This window comes from Carassius auratus, chromosome 34, assembly GCF_003368295.1.
Source record: "Carassius auratus strain Wakin chromosome 34, ASM336829v1, whole genome shotgun sequence".
NCBI classification, from domain to species: domain Eukaryota; kingdom Metazoa; phylum Chordata; class Actinopteri; order Cypriniformes; family Cyprinidae; genus Carassius; species Carassius auratus.
The window spans coordinates 14006568-14022947 of NC_039276.1; the positions used below are offsets into that span (position 1 = coordinate 14006568).

The 16380-nt window shown below is 36.0% G+C and overlaps 1 protein-coding gene across 4 annotated transcripts; it reads left to right on the forward strand.

The window, feature by feature from the left end:
• Positions 1–10770: 10770 nt before the first annotated feature.
• On the forward strand, positions 10771–14179 carry LOC113053261 (S-formylglutathione hydrolase-like). 4 transcript variants are annotated; one of them, XM_026218133.1, is made up of 9 exons: positions 10771–10862; positions 11249–11332; positions 11413–11501; positions 11769–11867; positions 12328–12452; positions 12603–12722; positions 12837–12935; positions 13559–13726; positions 13886–14179. In XM_026218133.1, exons 2-9 carry the CDS (start codon positions 11265–11267, stop codon positions 13964–13966), a joined length of 849 nt encoding a protein of 282 aa, XP_026073918.1. In that variant the 5' UTR covers positions 10771–10862; positions 11249–11264; the 3' UTR covers positions 13967–14179. The 4 variants fall into 4 exon arrangements, with proteins under 4 accessions (XP_026073918.1, XP_026073919.1, XP_026073920.1 ...); XM_026218134.1 differs by having other exon boundaries at positions 10797–10862; positions 11254–11332; XM_026218135.1 differs by lacking the exon at positions 10771–10862 and adding an exon at positions 10913–11020 and having other exon boundaries at positions 11254–11332.
• The last annotated feature ends 2201 nt before the right edge of the window (positions 14180–16380 follow it).

Below are 16380 nucleotides of genomic sequence, written 5' to 3' on the forward strand. Positions count from 1 at the left end.
CCGGCACTTTACCTTTAAAAGTACAGAACAAACTGAAGTGTCTATGGTCAAAAAATAAGGACCACTTTTAGTTCATTATTAAAAGGCATTTTTCAATGATGGCATTTTTCGCGAACTAAAATAACCTTATAGAAGCCTGTTTCCACTTCAGAAGATAATAATAAATAAATAAATAAATAAATAAATAAATAAAAGTTGTTATTTTGAGATTAATCATATATTTAATGTTTTTGAGAGAATTATCTTTGTGATCACTAAGGCTGCATTTATTTGATCCACAAATACAGTAAAAAATAGTAATATCAAATATTATTACAGTTTAAAGCTGAAGTCGGTAACTTTTGACGCTCTAGCGATTAATAAACAGAACTGCTTGCGTCTTGAGGAAGAACATTGTAGCCAGAACTACTTCTCTCTGTTTATGTCTATGAAGAATCACAAAGGTACTGGGTTACTCCGCTGCGGTACCCCCGAAGCAATCTAAAATAGTCCGAATATAAACACTTATTATAGGTGCACCCTAGTGATTCAGGAAAAGCTAAAAACACGGTTTGGAAAATGGATTCATGGTGAACTCGCTTATTATATAAATTTTTCTACATTTTGAACACAAACAAAGTTACGGACCGCAGCTCTGATTGGTTGTTTCTTACCGGGAGCGATGGAGTTTCTGCAAATGGCAATAGGACCACTGGGAGGAGCCAGAGGAACTTGATTTTTTCACAGATTATCTGTCTCATATTCTACTGTCAGGACATGATGACAGGTTTAACAAATATGTAAAAAAATATATTTTTACAAAAGTTACCTACTGCAGCTTTAAAGTAACTGTGTAATGTCTCTTAAAATGTAATTTATTCCTGTGGTGGCAAAGCTGGACATTACTTTAACCTTCAGTGTCACATGATCTTTCAGAAATTGTTCTAATATGAGGATTTGGTGCAAGAAATATTTTCTATTGTTATCAATGTTAAAACAGTTGAAACGGCATAATATTGCTGTGGAAACCTTGCTGAATAAGTTCCAAAGTTGTTGCAAAATCACATTGTGAGAAATAGTCACAATTACTCTCTTATTTTACTCTGAGGTGGAAATGGGCTTTCATTGAAACCTTCTCAGATATTTCTTTTGAAAAGACTACAATCCCGCTCAGAAAGCATGCTGTTTGACCAGTAGATATTTTCCTAGTGGTAAACATCATAGCTATTTTGGTTTACCAGCTGGACCAGCCCCATAGAGGAAACCAGCATAAACCAGCCTGGCGCAGGATGAAAAGTCTTACATGTTCATTTTAAAAGGTATCCACTTATCACCTTGTCTTTGAACCTATCAAAAACAATTTCTGAGACATTTTGGAGTTGCACACATTGTTCAGGTGGTGGCAGTATTCAAACCCAACACTTACCTTTGTCAGATTTTAAGTTCTTTGTAAACATGCTTTTAAGATCACCTGTAAGTGTTTGGTTTTGAAAATGTACCTCTGGATTCAGGGATCCATGGCAGCACAGACGGCGATCTCAGGACCGTTCTGGGATCGGCCGAGAGAGCGACGGGTTCAGATCTCACCAACTTGTGAAAACCTGTGATCTGTTTTCTGATTCTATTTCCAGTGTGTCTGAATTGTCAGCGGTGTTGTTGTTGTTGTTGTCATGGTGACGGTCATAAACTTGTTTGCAGACATTCAATGAGTCATCTTTGTTTCATCTTTCTGAGTGGATAATTATGCCAGGTATGTGTATCTGTGTAGTATTAGCCACCCTCATTCCAGTATATCAAAGATATATTAGGCAGCCTGACAGCTAGAGCTGTATATAAACATGTAACTCAATGTTCCTGAGAACATTGTTTTTCTTGGGTTTCCTGCCAGCCTCTATATTTATCAAGTCCGCTGCTTGACCAGAATGGTCATAATTTACCACTGTTTTGGGTGGCCATTACAGTAAGAGCATGAAGTTACATTAAGCCACACTGCACACAAATAACTCAAAGTGACTGAATGAAAGAATGTAGAAGCTGCACATTTTGGGGGAAGTCGTAGCCTATTGGTTAGAGAGTTTGACTCCTAACACTAAGATTGCGGGTTCGAGTCTCGGGCCGGCAATACCATGACTGAGGTGCTCTTGAGCAAGGCACCGAACCCCCAACTGCTGAATAATGAATTTTGCACAAAAAAAAAATCTGAAGACAATGGAGTGGTTCATTTTGTTGTCCTAAAATGCAGGAATTTGCATTTTCATAAAACCATTGTAGATAAACATGACTCGAAAACAAAAAATGCTATTCTAAAACCCCAAATGAAAAAATCCTGAGAGAACACATTGTAAATTAGCCTTCACCTAGACAGAGTAAAACAAAGTGTCCTGTCCTTTCAACATAACTATCCTGTACTTCTGATGGTGAAAACAAAATAGGAAGAGCTGAATATATGTCAGAGATTCCATTAAACGTCACAACATCAAATTGAAGAGCACAGACTCTATCACCACTGTTCTACACAAGGTTTTGGACATTCCACTGAGCGGACAGAAGTGGACACAGAATGTATTTCCATTATGCCGGGTCTCCCCTGAGTCACTAGAAGTCGTTATGAATACGAATGGATATTTTTGTAAACTGTAAAACAATCAGTTGTGAGAAAAAGTCATGTTCCATCAGCCACAGGGTCATTTGAAATTACCCGCAGGCTCAGAGTAGCTGCCTGAATCATCACAATGTGTTTGCAGTTGCATGAGAAAACTGTGTAACGGAAAAAAATGGTTCATTAAAAAAAAAAAAAAAAAAATATATATATATATATATATATCATATATCATTCTCAAAAAAATAATTTAATGTGAGGGCCCACCTCATTTTTATAATTATCACAACACTGCTTGTTTATATATAACCCTATATATTGAATAATTAATTATTTTTATATTAATAACTGGAAGTTTTCTGAGGTTCCATGGTTGAGAATCACTATCGTAAAACGGCTCAGAAGAGCCATATATATTATATATATATATATATATATATATATATCAAACACTCAATGCAACTTCATATATAGGCCTATATATAAATATATAATGTCAAGTTGAGTGTTTGTGTGCATCTGGAGTGTGTCTTAACCTGTGTGTGGGTTGTTTTAAAATGGCATTGGTGATATGACTGGCACCTGCGTGATTCCTAATCAGCATGGTGCAGCCGTGGCTGCTGGGAATCAGAAGACGTGTGGGTGACATTTTCCTCAAAATTAAATAACCTTATGATGATTTTTATTTCATTTTTTCCATTTACTGACACAAAAAATATGCACACGTACCAAAACACACCTACACATGGAATCACACACGCGCACACACACACACACACACAGTGATTTAAATCAATTAAAGAACGCTTTGTAAACAGTTAAGTCTTCTTGCTGGCGGGCTTCATCTAACCCAGAACTAACTAATACGCCCACCTTGACAATTGTGAGTACCAATCCTCCAGGGCTAGAGATATATGTGAGAGTGAAAGAGAAAAATATAGATGGGAAAGTCAGGCTCAATGCAAAGTTCTTTGAACTTTAAGTATGAAATGCCAACTGTCACAGCTGCTCAAAAATGAGAGTGTGTGAAAAAGAGAAGGAGGGAGAAAGAGAGAGAGAGAAAGCTGGCATAAAAGAAGCACGCACGTGTAAAGAATGAACCCTGTTTGACACTCCTTTCGTGTATTTTCTGGGGTTCTCCTAAACCCTCGTCTGAGCTGATGCTAAATTATTCACATGTGTCACATCGTGCCCTGTAATCCTAATTAAAGGGGGGGTGAAATGCTATTTCATGCATACTGAGTTTTTTACAGTGTTAAAGAGTTGGATTCCCATGCTAAACATGGACAAAGTTTCAAAAATTAAGTTGTACGTTTGAAGGAGTATTTTTGTTCCAAAAAAACTCTTCCGGTTTGTCACAAGTTTCGGAAAGTTTTTTTCGAGTATGGCTCTGTGTGACGTTAGATGGAGCGGAATTTCCTTATATGGGTCCTAAGGGCACTTCTGCCGGAAGAGCGCGCTCGCTCCCGTATAGCAGAGCACTGAGAGGCTGAGCACAGACTGATCAGAGCGAGAGCGTCGCGAAAAGTCACAAAAGAAGTGTGTTTTTGGTTGCCAGGGCAAGACAACCCTGCACAGATTACCAAAAGAGAAACAGCATTAAGGGACCATTGGATGGAGTTTATTTTTACAGAGCATCAACGGAGTTGTGCAAGTGTTTTTGTTTGTTCCTTCCATTTCGGATTGCACGTCGTTTATTTCTTAAGGATAATGCAGTCCCAACGGAAAAGGGTCACGATTGTGTGTTGGAACCACATGCGGTGAGTAAAACTGCTTCAAATATCTCTGTGTTGTTAACTTAGCTATCCGCGCGTAAGCACATCAAGTAAACAACATGCGATGTTGTCATCAAACTGCACTTTCCACATGTACAGCTTAAAAAACATTTTTTTTTAAAAGACGACATAAAGTGGAACTTAGTCATTTTCCAAAACCGCTAAGCAAATATATACAGTTTCAGTACATACCACATGGCATACCGCCTTTGCTGATGCTGCTCTTGTTAAATTTCAGCCTCTGGATCTGTTTCACAGCTTCCACATGCTCTCAACTCAAAAGCCTACTGGCGCTCGTGATTCTTTAGCTCCGCCCACACGTCACGCCTCTAGGCGCTCGTGTTTTTCCGGGAAAAATCGGTACAGACTATCTTTCTCTTATAAATATAATAAAACTAAAGACTTTTTGGAGTTATGAAGGATGCAGTACTACTCTATAGGTACTCAAGATTAACAGGATATTGAGTGAAAACGAGCATTTCACCCCCCCTTTAACGAATCACCTCCGGGATACAATGGGCTAGTTGCATATCTCCGCCATCTTGGATTTCCGGTCTTGCGAGTGTGTGCAGTAGATATTTCCGGTTTTGCTTAAAGTCAGTGCAGAGATCCGGAGAAGTCCAAATATCACCTTCTATATGTTTACAGGATTTATAATATCACTTCATGTGCAAATAAGATATACACTGCTATTATCACTATACTACCAATGTTAACTGAGCCAGTGGATTTGAAACTTGTGTATGTTTGGGTCCGGTGAATGAATTAAATACACTACTGTTCACGAAATGAAAGTTGAACTCATGGTGTGTATACACAGCTATATAATGTATTTTATCTTACCAAATATGTAAATGTACAAATTACTTATTTTTCGAAAATGTTTGCATTATTATTATTTTTTTTTAATATTAAATATTTTCCTCGTGAGACGTGAGCTGCGATTTATCCTCAGAAGTATCCATTTCTCAATTGTACACATACATCAGTCTGTTTCATCGTTATTTTCACAACATATTTTATTATTTTACACAGTAAAAAATACGTGACTAATTTTAATATCTGTTTAATCTGATAATTAATGCAAAACAATAACAATATACATGGCTGCTCATAGACAGATAATGATTTATGCTGCAGATCTTTCACAAAACAAATAAACAGATAAAAACACACATGAATGAAAACAGCGATCTTTTATTTAAGGCCAACCTACCATAATTATATTACGTTTAATTGTACAGTTAGTTTTAAATTATGTTTAATCTCTGTGCGTCTTTGATAGTCAGAAACATTTATCTTACATAACAGAACAAAACCAGCTCTTCGAAAATGAAAAGTATTGCATATTTGAGTGGTTTGTGTTTGAAAGAAGAAATCCCTGTGGACCTAACCTGAGGCTGATCCGCATAATCAACAGAAGAATAAAGAAATCTCTGCGTTGTATCTTGATGAATTTCCACACAGAGGTTCTCAAAATATAGGGAGGATGTTTCCCCATGTTTTTGATATACCACTATCGGCTGTTAAATTTGAAAATCATTAATTATATACATCTAGCCAAGTTTCGTATGTAAGTTTCCCTTTACAGTCAATGCATGCGTCGCAAGACCGGAAATAAGTATACACACACTCGCGTCGCTGAAGCTCACCGGCGCCATCTTGTGCACCTAGCCGATTGGAAGCTCTTTAAAAAAGGGCAGGACCGAGTCTAGGAACAAAGACGAAAAAGATTTTAAAAGAATTTAAAGTCCAAAATAAGCATATACAAACAAATTCCCTGTTTTTTTTTATTTTCTACCTTCCTTTTCTCCACCCTTTCCCTTTCTTAGTATGTTAAATTGCTTTTAGACTGACAGGTAGTATATGAAATGTGTCGCGTGGCTCTGATCCAGCTAGAAACTGAACTGTAAAATCAGCTGAGCTTTTCACTGACCACAGCCGTGATGAAGCATTTGCCATGGCAGCTTGCTGTTGACTATGAATGCCTGACCCACGTAGATTTTTTTAAGCTGTTATAGCTTCATGGGATGATTATCTAGTCAGCTGGCTTATCGACCACCAGTGCACGTGTATTTTTCACTAATAAGCACGTGTGACATTTAATTTGAGTAATACGGTCTGCAGGCACATAAATATATTGGTTATAATAGCTGAAGACACTCAGCATGTTAAAGCTATTGTGATACAGGACTGATCTAAAGCAGTTCTCACCACTTAAAGATGTCATAAGAACATTCAAAGAAATGTATTGTGTTTCTCATACTAGGTAAATTATTATTATTTTTTTCATAGCACAAGACGTGTGAGATATATACTCTCTCAGGGTGAATGTAGGCACCCACAGAGCTTTTCTGCCCTTCTGCCCTTTTTCCTGCTAAGGGTACTGTTTCTAAGTACTTTATTGGTTTTTACAGCTGTAATCTAAACCGCACCATAAAAGCTTCATAATTCTAGAGCGTGTTCTTAAAATCAAAGATCTGCGGAAGATTAATGTGCAGTCAAGGCCAGTTGGCTAGTTTCTTTCTTTGGAGAGTGCCAAGAAAATAACACGCTTTCAGTTTCAAAAACAGATCATTTGGAAATTGCTGGAGTGCAGGCAATCGCTCCGTGTGAAATAAATCTATTGAAATGGTTTATCATTGGAAAAGTCCCTTGCCGGTTCTGATCTTCACAGTTTTGGCAAGAACGGTGAATCATGTGACCATGTCATTTCCTTTTTTCGGTTGTGCTCTTATCCTCAGGTGATCAGTAAAGACTCAGGGCAGAGAAAGATGAGATGGATGGTGGTATTACCAGGCCAAGAAAATATGATCATATTTCCCCAATTTTACAGTCTCTGCACTGGGTACCTTTTAAGTTCTGTCTCATCATAATTGTGTGTAAAAGTGTTCATCGTCTGGTTGACTACGTATTGTATTTATTTTTCTGAACATTTCTGTCACTGACAGTCACCACTTATAAGCTACTACTAAACTGAATTTTCTGTAAAGTTGCTTTGCAATGATTTGTATCATAAAAAGCACTATACAAATAAAATTTAATTGAATTGGCTATTGCTAAAAATATATCCCAGCGACTTAAGACTGGTTTTGTGGTCCAGGGTCACATATTTGAAATTAATGTTCTAAAATTTATAATAAACAGTATTTTTTAATTCATAAAAACAAAACAAAAAAAAGCTGTGATATGTTAAAAATAAATAAAAATAATCAATAAAATAATCGATACATATGAATTGCAATAAATAATTTTATAAAACAAAAAAAAAATAAAAAAATACATCTGCTAACAAGATGTAACAGTATGAGTGTAGTTATAAATCCTTAATCTTAACTACAGATTTAAATGGAAGCAATAAATAAAAGAAATATACAATTAAAAATAAATAAAACTGTCAAAATTATTTAATTTATCACAGTATGATTGTATCCTAAATCCTAAATCTGCAAAATTCAACAGAATATCTGAAATATAATTCAAAAAAATATTTTTTAATCTAATCTTACTGAAAAATAAAATGCAATAAAATAAATACAAATAAATAATGTTCAATAAAAATAACATTATTCAATAAAAACAATAACAAATTAATCTAATAATATTTAATGTAAAAAAAAAAGAGAGAATATCCATTTAGCAACAGTGAAAGAAAGCTTCAGACATGATTTAGTGTTAGGCAGGACAAGGGCATCCACCTTAACCATCACAAGGTCAAACTATATTCTTCTGCACTCTATACAAATCACAAGCCTTGTTCTTGATGTGTAACTGTAAATCAAATCAGCTTGCAAGTGTGTGTCACCTTGGCTGTAAATCTCACTATTGTCATGCTTCATTGGTATGTGCATGCTAAATTTGTAACAATTGAGTTCAAATCACTTGGTTAAAAAAAAAAAAAAGTAATTTCGTATCAAAGGGTGATTACAGCTCACTTCCTCTTAATATTGGAGGTTAGCCTTTTGTTGAGAGTATTATTAAGCCTTTCAAATCAGTAAGACATTCAGACCTTAGTGATTATTCATACCGGTGGACGTGTGATCAAGTTCCCTTTCAGCTAGACAGATTAGGTGTTCATATATTATGTGTGAGTCATTCGACAGACTAAGTTCCTTTGGAAAAACCAAAGACTGTGGCTCTTGACTGATGCTGCATGTGTGAAGCCTAATTAACAACATAGAAGTTTTACTACAGATAACGGCCCTTAAAGGGTGTTATAGAGTGTCCAGATAAAGAGAATTATAGTGTGGTACCACTGAAAATATAGTTGTGTCCCAAATTACTTACTAACTATGTACTCCACTCTTCAGTGTATGAGTTGTTTAAGCTTCTTTTGTTACTAAGCATTGGAGTCTACAGGAAAGTTTGACAGTGAAGTGCATGAATTACATTTTTGTGGATAAATATGTGGATAAATAAGTGAATCGTATGAGTATTTGAAGTGCACTTTGTCTTTTTGGAATTTGACCAAAACTGTGATGGGCATCGGTTATGCTCATCTTTGGTTGTTCCTTTGAGGCATCTTGAGTAAAACAGTTTTAATCTTTAACAAAGCTTGACCTGAACCAGACGTATGGAAGCTTGTTTCCGCAACAGAATAAAAAAAATAAAGTTAATTGCGATTTGGTTTTTATTTTTTTACTCACAATACAAACTTTTATTCTTAGAACTGCAAGACAACAAGTCAGAATTGTGGGATGAAAAGTCTCAGTTTTTTTTTATTTTATCCAATAGCAGAAACAAGCTTAAACACACTCAACAGGAAAATGTGTAAATATTAGAACACTGGAGAATTATAATTGTTCAAATGATTACTCTAGTTGCTACCATATAAGGCAACATACTTCTCTCTTAAATATTTAGTGGTCTTTGTTAAGGAAAAAATAACAAATGTAGAAGGTAAAATGCCTTTACAGATAGCTGATGGAGAGAGATTGATTGTGTTCTTCAGTACGCTGTGTTTTCGCAGTTAAATTAAGTAAGCATTACGTTCTGTGCTCGAGTAATTGTCTGGACAGCCTGTGATTCGTCTTTAACAAGGGGCCAGCCGGGCCACTAATATATTTTCTGCCTTATGTGGCCATTACTGTTTATTTCGTTTTTAGAAAGGACGTGCTTATTGGTTTGCGCTGCTCATCGTGACATGTTTCCGTGGAGTTTGTGATTCACCCTGATCACATTTAGCATGCAGTGCAGTGGAAGTAGGTTCTGAATCACACGGAGTGGTTTATAAATTATGGCAGTAATTAAGGTGACTGAAACAGAAGAGAAGAACAACAAAAGAATAAAGTTCATTTACAGCCCATGAGGATAAAAGCCGATACGTCCAGGGCATTTGATGATAAATAATTTGATTTCATGGGGAAATTAAATGGTGTCATATGAAAGATTTTAGTAGAGCCAAAAAAAGGAAGCGTTATTGAAACTGATGTAATGTTATTTGCTATACACTGTTAGACAGGACACTGATTATCTGCAGCTACACATCCTGCTCTATGAATGAAAGAGTAATATTGACTCTTAATATTGACTCGTTAGTATGCGCCAGGGTACAACATAACCATCAAGTTATAATTTAATCTTGACTATCTAGAAATAACCAAGACTGCTTGTTTTGACCTCTGTTGATAATCCCCTTCACAAAGCTCATCCTTGTGTTATGTCATAATTAACAAAGTACAGTCATGCAAGATACATTTTTAATGGCAATACAGAAAGAGAGAGAGAGAGAGAAGGATAGAGAGAGAGGGAGACAGAGAAAGAGAATTATTATTCATATCCATTTTTCCAACTAAATTATGTGATCTAAGGAGCAGATGTGCTGCAAAAATGACTATTTTTATGTGTCTGTATTATTGCAGTAAATGCAACCCCGAGGAACAACTTTCTCTCTACCAACTTAAAAATGATCATTCGGCTCACTGTGCTCTGACTTTCTTTTCATCAACTTTTCAGATGTGATGGGTTAAAGAAGTGTCCACTGACTGCACACTTCAAAACCTTAGCAGATGCACTGTTCGCTTACTGAAATGTGTGCATTAAGACATCCTACTCAACTGACATACTGTTAGCCTTTGTTTAGATGTGAGATGCGTTTTAGAGCTTTCATCCTATATATATATATATATATATATATATATGTTACTTTTCAAAAAATTCTGAATGACTTTCCAATAAATTTGACCTTTACATTTAATGAATTAAGTAAAACTGATTAAAACAAACCGGCTAATTTCATGATCACAATTATATAGTTCATGAACTGCAAGTATAAGTTTTGAAATGTCATTTCATATTGGCGCACACTGTTCAGTAAACACACTTTCAGAAAAAAATAAAAAAATAAAAGAAATAAAGCAAAATACATTAAACAAACATATCTCTCGAGCGCCTCTATTTGGCCAAAACGTAGAAGCACAGACTTTAGGAGAAAAACGTAAGGGGGCGTGACTTTACGTCTTACGCTGACCTCGACGTCACACTGAACTCTGGATCATTTAGCTGCAACGGTAAGTGCTACAAAATAATAGCCTATCCAGGCCATTAACTTGCATGATGAGGAGTGTTACAAGGGGCCAAATAAAGCATAACTTTATTTAGCGCAAGGTTTGCCATTACTTCAATCTTCGCGAGGCGCTTCTTTTGGGGGTTTTCTGCAGATCCTGCTGTGAGTTTGGCAGGCCAGTTACTGCAGTGCGCATGCGCAGACTCCATGAGTCCAGAGTGTTAAATATGAATCGTTTAACAAAATTATTTGATAAGTCTCAAATCGTGTTAAGAAACATTAACAGTGAACTAAAATGTCACTCTTTATACATGTATGTCAGATCACGAAGTTATGTTTGTGCATATGTATGAAATATGATCTCATAACTCGAACTTTTATTTTTCTCAGCACAGTTAACAGTGCAATGGCATTAACGCAAGTTTCTTCTAATAAGTGCTGCGATGGATATCAGAAAGTGTTCGAGCATGACAGGTGAGAGACTGTGCGTTTTGTTTAAACGCCTGAATAAACATTTCACCTAACGGCTCTTTGCGTAAACTCTCATTTTTCAGCTCCGAGTTAAAATGCAAAATGAAGTTCGCCATTTACCTTCCTCCCAAAGCTGAGAGCTCCAAATGCCCGGTGTTGTATTGGCTTTCAGGTGCTTGATTCCATTTCATTTCTCTTCTCTAGGCCTGTTTGAGTGAATGAGTCTTGCCACTTTCTTTATACTGCATACTGACGTTTAGGTGGTTATAAATTGGACAAATGTTATTTGTTATTTACATTTATGCATTTAACTGACACTTTTATTCAGATGAATAAAATCAATTTGTCAACAATAGCAAACAATATGCATTATGTACACAGCCAGTAATGTCCATAAAAATGTATTTAACCATCCACTGTTTTTTGTTTTGTTTTTTAGGTTTGACATGCACAGAGCAAAACTTCATCACTAAGGCAGGGAGCCAGCAGGCAGCTTCTGAACATGGGATCATCATCGTAGCTCCAGACACCAGTCCACGTAAACATCTGAACATTTACAGTTTACAGTCTTGCTGGTCCATCTCTAGAGGGATTAAACCCTATAACTGGCTTCTGCTCATCCCTATAATCCTAGAGATGCATAGGCCAAAATAGAATAATTATGGAAACTGAGGTCCTTTGGGAGGTCAGTGCATTACTGCAACATAAAGATGAACAAGTTTCCTCTAAGGATCAGATAGCACTGGGACTTCCCAGTTCAGGTCAGGGGCTAGAGTTTCCCACCAGGCAGTCATTCCACAGCTTGGAAAAATGCCAATTAAAGCATAAATCAAATGGTAATGATTATTATAGAAGTCTGTACTGTTGAGGTAAGAAAGTGTTAAACCTCTGGTTGTTGTTATCTCGTGATCAGAAATATTTTAGCCAACCAATGCTAATATATAACCTCATTAACACTTAAGCTTATGCTCAGAAAATGATGATTCTGCTCTGGTCAGGTGGCTGTAACATTGAAGGAGAGGATGAGAGCTGGGACTTCGGGACAGGTGCAGGATTCTACGTCAATGCCACCCAGGAGCCCTGGAAGACCAACTACCGCATGTACTCGTATGTCACCGAAGAGGTGTGTGTACTTTATATGTTCCAGAGACATGTTAGTCACTAGGATAACAAAGTGATACTCTAGTAAGCAATTAAATGAAGAGTTTTACAGTTAAATATTAAACACTGGCTTTTGCACTCAATGGCTTCATCACCTTTCTCTTGTTCCCAGCTCCCACGACTGATTAATTCTAATTTCCCTGCTGATCCGGAGAAGATGTCCATCTCTGGTCACTCCATGGGGGGCCACGGTGCTCTCATTTGTGCACTTAAGAATCCTGGGAAATATAAGGCATGCCTCTTTTTTTTTTTACATCCCATATACTGCTTCATAATTTAGTTGATTGATATTTAAATATTCAGTCTGATTTTTTTTTTTCATATTTTATACATGTGCCTGTTTCAGTCAGTGTCAGCGTTTGCACCCATCTGTAACCCTATACAATGTGCATGGGGACAGAAAGCTTTTTCTGGCTATCTTGGACCGGACAAGTCCATCTGGGAGGTGAGAGATGGTTATATGTGTAAACACGACCGTTCGTAAATTTCTGGTCATGTATGAACGGTTATTTTTTGTTTTGAATGAACTTTATACTTTTATTAATCAAGGATGCACTGAATTCATCAAAAGTGACCGCAAAGTAAAAAAAAAAAAAAGTGTTATGGTACATAAAAACTTGTCTTTCTAATAAATGCTGTTCTTTTGAATTTTGTTCATCAAAGAATCCTGAAAAAGTATTATGGTTTCCACAAAAATATTTGTAAGACTTTTTTTGAGCAAATCAGTATATTAGGATGATTTCTGAAGGATCAAGTCACACTGAAGACTGGAGTGATGTCTGCTGGCATTCAGTTTTGCCTTTTACAAGAATAAATGACATTTTACAATGTATTCAAATAGAAAGCTGTTATTTATTTTATGCTTTTAAATATCTCACAATATTACTGCTTTTTGATTAAATAACTGCAGTCTTAGTGAGCAAAAGATACTTTTTTCAAAAACATTTGAAAGTGTATGTAGCAGTGTGCAATATTCTGTTTCTTAATCATTGATTTAACATAAAAAAACACATTGTCCAACATCAGAAATCGCTTTATCTTAACTGTCTTCCTCCGTCATCTCCACAGTCGTATGATGCTACTGTATTGGCTGAATCATATTCTGGGCCTGAGCTTGATATTCTGATTGATCAAGGCCGTGATGATCAGTTCTTATCTGCCAGTCAGCTGCTTCCTGACAATCTGATCGCTGCCTGTTCCAAGAAGAAAATTCCTGTGGTTTTCCGCCTTCAGCAGGTCAGTACAGAATCTACATGTAGGGAAGTCTAGTTCCCATTAATGCAACATATCTTACTAGAACAATTCCGGGCTCATGATTACACAAATTTGTTAAATCCTTTACAATGGTGTATATATTTTAAATTGGCACTCTTTTTGTTTCATTTGCTCTAACAGGGTTATGATCACAGCTACTATTTCATCTTCTCCTTTATCAACGACCACATCAAGCACCATGCCAAATATCTGAATGCCTGAAACTGTGCGTCATCATGAGTATGGAAACATCCCTTGTTGCCTTTCAGATCTTAACAACACCTACAGTATCTACACAGCTGGAAATGACTATTGACTAGTCACTTTCCCTCAAACTGCAGTCCAACTCTGTATTTTCCTCATGGAAAAATTCATAGGGTGATGTTTGGCTATAGACATTTCTTTAAATAAAGGCATTTGGTTGTGATTTTTGTATTTGTTGTTCTGCAGTACTTTCTGGGTTTGTGTCCGTTCATTTTGTGAACGACTCCTTTGCACACAATAACTCTGCGTGCTATTAACAAGTCCTCATTTCACATTAAATAAAGCAGGATAAATTGCTGGATCAATGTAGTTTGGCAAACAACAGGACAGTTATTGTCATTTGATTATTGAATGTTTAAGAAACAAACTAGTCTCTGAAGGTGAATGTATTTACTGGTAGAAGTTGGTAAAAATATACCTTTTTTTCAGAGGTTAAGGCAAAAGGTGGAGTGACATGCATGCCCCCCCCCCCCCCCCCCCCCCCCCCCCCCCACACACACAATAAACATTACTGTACATGCATTTAATTTTCACAGAATTACAAAGGTGTAAAATCCCGAACACTGAAAAGACATGGAAAAATAATTCCTATTTATAAAATTAAAGTACAAAAATGTTAAGTACAAGCCTTTTCTCCTTTATACATCAAAGTAGATAAAATAGCCACATGACATTCAGCAGTTAAAGATTTGTATCCCATTTTAAAGTGAGTTATCAAACACATTAGTGATCTGATCAGCTGATATTTTCTCCAAATACTGTAATATAATACCATGCATAAAACTATTTGCCAGTTGCCAAAAAGACAATCCCAAATACGTAAAGTGCAAAAAACTCATTTAAAATCAACTCTGCATTTAAACCTCTATCTAGTTTGTGTGAAACAGTGTCACTACTTTTTCTGTGAAGTGGTGGGGAATGTTGACAGTACAGTAAAGATGCACAACCTGCCCACACTGTAGCAGAGATTTTAATAATGTACTGGAATGAATATAAACAATAAACCTCAAATCAGTGTTTTTAATGTCTGAGGACAACCCTAAGAACACAATTTCTTAAAAGATACAGCAGTGAATTTATGAAGTGACTACTGTCTAAACTAGGCATGAATAATAATAATAATAAAATGCAACATTAAAGGTTTGTAAAATACCATGTAAATCTACCACCAAAGACCAAAATCTAAGTGCTTTCCGTTCAAATGTCTCTAAAATTACTTTCTAATCAACACTTTCATTTTTTTCCTATTTGTTTTAATCAGTTATGACAGGTTTATGGTGTAAAAAATCTAGGAATTAGTATGAATATGATTAGGATAGTATTTTAACCCATGATGCCCCATGTTTTTGGTGTTCACACTTAAAGCTTCTGACCAGATTTTGTCCCTAATATTTGCTACAGTATAATAATGTGCATCAAATTTTAAGAGCAGATAATGTTTTTTGTTGCCAATTACAGTACAGAGATAATCGTTAATGCATTAGTACTGAATGCATGGAAATTATTGTCATGAATAAATAATTACAGCCTTTCTCTCTGAAATTACATATGGAAGTGTTATAACTGCTTTCATATAAGAACCTAGAAGATAATACATAGTTTTTTCCCCCCGTTAACTCACACTCATAAATTGTGCTTTAATTGAAATCAACATATTAAAATAAGCACATCAGATATAAATGTTCTGTACATTTTTACACATCCACATACCAGTATCACATTACAAATCCTTCTACAAATACAAAACTCTTATTTTAAGAACACACTGAAATCATTGTAAAAACGGTATAAAATGATTAAGTTTGTAAATCAGTTTGCTATCAGAAAATAATTTTGGCAACTGTCAAATAATCCCCAGTGAGATACCAGCTTCAAATGTTTTGGTCTGTTTCTGTGAGGAGCTGAAGCTTTGGACATCAGACCTTCCACAAGCAAACACGCACGCAAGTAAAATAACAGAAAAAAAATATATATATAAAAATGTTCTTTGACACAAAAACTTACATACAAAAGTGCCAACATGTGCTCTCGTTCTCTTACTCTCACAAAATAAATACTCTCCTCAAGATAGCGATCACACATACACAAATGAAAACAAATGTCAGGCATGTTTTCTACTGTCCACACACTCAAACATACTCTTTTAGTGAAATCATACCTGACTGACAGGTGAGCAGAGCGGAGACTGTAGGAAACTAAAGTGAGGCCACACCTCCCCTGAGACAAAACATCAACGTCTCCCAAAAACAAGCACAAATGTGGTTACAAAAAAAACAACATAGGAATCTGGGAGGACAAGTGATTTCAATCTACTTCACCAAAGGCCAAGCACAAATATCATCTAAGCTAAACATAGGTAGATGTATATATAA